At 33.5% G+C, this 4,430-nt stretch overlaps 1 protein-coding gene and 1 long non-coding RNA gene across 2 annotated transcripts; both read right to left on the bottom strand.

Annotated features, from left to right (window-relative positions):
- Window positions 1-6: 6 nt before the first annotated feature.
- On the bottom strand, window positions 7-2,917 carry LOC112459463 (zinc finger BED domain-containing protein 1-like; the record flags this gene model as incomplete). Its single annotated transcript, XM_025023568.1, has 4 exons — window positions 7-65; window positions 942-2,372; window positions 2,473-2,650; window positions 2,744-2,917. Coding segments are annotated over 4 exons (1,842 nt in total), but the record flags the coding sequence as incomplete, so codon positions are not given.
- Window positions 2,918-2,975: 58 nt separating this feature from the next.
- Window positions 2,976-4,355, bottom strand: LOC112459465. The gene is made up of 3 exons (XR_003041324.1): window positions 4,004-4,355; window positions 3,385-3,517; window positions 2,976-3,143 (listed from the first exon to the last, which is right to left on the bottom strand). It is a non-coding gene; the product is annotated as an uncharacterized LOC112459465 (long non-coding RNA).
- Window positions 4,356-4,430: the final 75 nt, after the last annotated feature.

Below are 4,430 nucleotides of genomic sequence, written 5' to 3'. Positions count from 1 at the left end.
ACTCACGTTTGTCAACGTGAGGGCCAAGCGTCCGACTCGTCGGCGATAGGGATGGGCGATACAGCCTGAAAGTATCGATACATCGTATCGATATGTATCATAAATGAAAGTATCGATACACAAAAAATATCGAATGTCTCGTATCGATATCATCAATATCGAAACATACATAATTAGATATTAGATTAGTTCGCCGTTTGCAAAAATTTTTGGCATCCAATTTCTTACTTCTGACGTAAAATAAAGTATAAAATGAGAGGTATTTTGCGGCATAAAAGTTACAACGCGAGTACACAAGAACACCTTAAGTACAATTTTTTATTTATAAAATAAATGTTTTTGTTTATATTGTTTATATATTAAAATGTGTACTTATAATTATATCACATTAGCACTTATAATTATTGTAATTATGATTACATACATTAAACAAAAAAATAATTACTTATTTTTGCATGTGAGTGTAATAACAGTAATATCACATATGAAATCTGCTTAGAAAGAAATGAAAATGGAACTTATAAACTATAATAGCAAATGCAATACTTTGATCATTAAATTAACGCAAATTTACCTCATCTGTATGTATACACTTACGAGACATTTTATTCTTAATTGTAAGCAAATTGTAAGAAAATTAGAAAAGAAACATTAGTAGAAACTTAATATATAGAATGTATAAAAAATAAGTCCACTGAAGTGTGTAATTACTGCAAACAGAAAAATAATTACTTATTTTTGCACGTGAGTGTAAAAATTCACTTCTATAATACGTCACAAACGCCTCGTCACCAGTCGCGAAGGATGGCAGGAGCGTTTGTGATGTATTGCAGAATTGATAATTTATAAATGCCAATCGCCAAGATCGAGGGAATGTAAAAATAATAATTGATTAAGGTGATCACCTGTCAACCTGTTCCTATCTTCGGACATTATTTTACCTGCTTCAGAAAATAACCTTTCGGAAGGAACTGAAGTGGCAATTAGTGATAAATATTTAATTGCTAAGGTTCTTAGAGGCGAATCTCGGGCCATATTCCAATATTTTATGGCATTATCACTCATTTTTAACGGTGGTTGATTCAGATAGTAACGAAAGTCCTCTGGCATTTGGTTAGGATCTTGATTAACTATCTGTTTAAATATATTTAAATTTACAAGATTTTCATGATAGGACCAAAAATTTGTTTTATCATTATTATCTGAATTTTCTTGTTGACTTTGAAATTCATGGTTAATATCTGTAACCTTAGAATTTACAAACCTTGTAATTTTATTAATAGCATGTGAGCAAGCAACTTTATCGCTAAAATTAATATTTTTAAATCGAGGATCTAAAATTGTAGCCATAGCTAACGATGATACGTGTTCAATAGTTTCAAATCTTTTGCTTAACTGATCTTTTAACGCCTTTTTAAAGTGATGACCTATATCAGTAGAAGGTTCAAACGCCTGTAATGTATTCTTTAAAATATTGACAACTGGAATTACTTTACTCGCAGTAAGATAATACTCGCCGCATATGATTTTTGTTGCCTCTTCAAATGGTTTTAGCAACTCAACAAATTCTTTAGTCGATTGTAACTCCGAAGCAGTTAGCATCGGAGGAGCCGTAGGACATTGCAAAATAATGACACTAATTTTTTCGGACAATTGTATAAATCTTTGTAGCATATTATACGTGGAATTCCACCGTGTTTCAACACTTTGGATTAACTTTAAGTTCGAATGAATACGTAATTGATCTGCAGCAATAACTGATTTTTTAAAATAGGTGACAATATTTTTTATTTTTGCGCAGAAACCTTTTACGATATTATCGTCATCAATAATTCTCGCCAAAACTAAGTTCAAGGTATGCGCAAAGCATGGCAAATGCTTGTCTGCACCGAAGGCATCAACAATAGCCTTTTTTATGTTAGCAGCATTATCTGACACAACGGCTACAATATTTTGACTTTGTATATTCCATGTATCTATTAAATTTAATAGCCAATTTTTCAAATACTCGGACTGGTGTCTTTCAGTCATCTCAACAACGCCAATTGTGACAGATCTATGTTGCTCTTCTACTAAGAAGTGTGCCGTTAAGCCCAGAAAACTTTTCATATTTAATGATTCAGTCCAAATATCAGTAGTTAAAGATAAATAATTTACTTGTGAAAGTTTTGCTTTCATCATATTTGATAAGACCTCGTATTTCTCTTCCACGAGATGAGTTATGGTCCTCCTACTAGGAACCGTGTATAATGGCAATATTGCATTCATGAAGGTTTTGAAACCCTCCTTTTCAACCACACGAAATGGTAAGTTGTCCTTAGCAATCATAAACAGCAATTTGTTTGTCACGTCGGCAGCTTTGGATCCTCCATCTAAAAAATTAAAAATATCATAACAATTTTTTAAATATACTTACATTAGTAATGAATAAGTTATTTAAAACTCAATTAAATAATTACAACTTCTCCATACCTTGATATGATTTTTGTTTTGCAAATGCTGAGTCAATTCGAGGTTGTTTGGAGGAAACAATTGGATTTCGTAAAACTGATACCGATCGCGTTTCTGTTTCTGATGATATAGACGTAGACGGTCCCGGAGATGAGACTGGGTCATCAAGGTCAATGATATCTTCGTTGTCTACTTCGGACTAAAATTCAAAGCATACATCAATTAAGGGCGAATAAAAATAAAAAAAAATATAAATATTGTGTTATGTAATAATATAAATAACAAATATTACTATTTGTCTTTTTGTCTTGACGAATACTGTAGATTTCTCCATCTGAACATCAGGATGACATCGATTCATATGGAAATGTAAATTAGTTGTATTTCCAGATGTTTTTACATTTAACTGGCAGATTTTGCATTTAGCAACTGTATCACTTTTTACAAAATAATTCCAAATAGGATTTTTTTGGCGGCACTATAAAGAAAAAGAAATAGGATGATTATTATTTAATAATTAATAAAAAAATGAAAGAAATAAGGAAATAGAATAAAATAAAGGAAAACTTGCACGCCTACTTTTAGTACTTTTATAGAAAGTAAGTGCGTTAGTGCGCCGTTAGAAGTTAGAAGTTAGGAAATGGGAACGTGGAATGTGCTCTTTCACCTTAGGACTTTTCTTAGATTTAACTCTGTAAATATTACAAATAAGAAAATTATACATTCAACTCTATAAAACAGATCATAAGAAATCTGAGTGCGTTTTCCAGCAAGTGATATAAGTCGACTCAAATGTCGTTCTATCTTTGTTATTTATTGAATGCTAAGTAAAAAAAGATAGAACGACGTTTGTAATGACTTCAATGACTTGTGTCGCTTGCTAAAAAGTGAACTAGATAAAAGAAATATATAATAATTATTTTTTATCCTTACCTCGATTGTAACTGCAGTCTCTTGTAAGAGAGTTACTGTTACAGTACGTACCTACGTACTTGAACCTTGAACTAGCTGTACAGAATTCTGCTCTTCACTTTACTGGATACGGACACTCTAAGTCTAGTCTAGACTAATACAAATAAGAAAATTATCCATTCAACTCTATAAAACGGATCAGTAAAGGTGCTTTTTCATGCTGACTGACGCTCGATTTGAGCGTCAAAATTGATCACGTGATAGGTCACGTGATCAGTTTTAACGCTCAAATCAAGCGTCGAGTGTCAGCATAAAAAAGCCTTTTAATAAATAATAAAATCTGAGTGCGTTCTCCAGCAAGTGATACAACTCAAATGTCGTTCTATCTTTGTTATTTATTGAATGCTAAGTAAAAAAAGATAGAACGACATTTGTGACAACTTCAATGACTTGTGTCGCTTGCTGGAAAGTGAACTAGATAAAAGAAATATATACCTAGCTTTACAGCAAACGACACAAGTCGACACAAGTATCGTTTTATCTTTGTTACTTATTACCAAAAAAGAAAGATAAAACGATGCTTGTGTCGATTTGTGTCGTTTGCTGGAAAGCTCCCATAATAATTATTTTTTATCCTTACCTTGATTGTAACTGCAGTCTCTTGTAAGAGAGTTACTGTTACAGTACGTACACTACGTACCTACGTACTTGAAGTACTTGAACCTTGAACTAGCTCTACAGACTTCTGTTCTTCACTTCATTGGACACTCTAGACACTGAGATAACGTAACGGCAACGGCCATAAAAAAACAAAGGATAGTCAAGGGCCGGCCCACGGGCGCCACCGCCAACCGCCACGGACGGTCGACATAGGTCTACCAAAGTTCGATATTCAAGGGTCAAGTATCGATACGTGGAAATATCGAGCGATAAAGTATCGATACAAATAGGGGATAATTGGGCACTGAAGTATCGATATTTGAAATATCGATACTGTATCGCCCATCCCTAGTCGGCGACCCGCGGACGAGGTTAGGGTACGGCTCGGTGCACGCGCGAAACACCGC

This window comes from Temnothorax curvispinosus, unplaced genomic scaffold, assembly GCF_003070985.1.
Source record: "Temnothorax curvispinosus isolate PA1 unplaced genomic scaffold, ASM307098v1 QBEX01009837.1, whole genome shotgun sequence".
Lineage (NCBI taxonomy): Eukaryota > Metazoa > Arthropoda > Insecta > Hymenoptera > Formicidae > Temnothorax > Temnothorax curvispinosus.
Note: the sequence above shows the minus strand (reverse complement) of the source record. Positions and strands in the feature narration are given on the sequence as shown.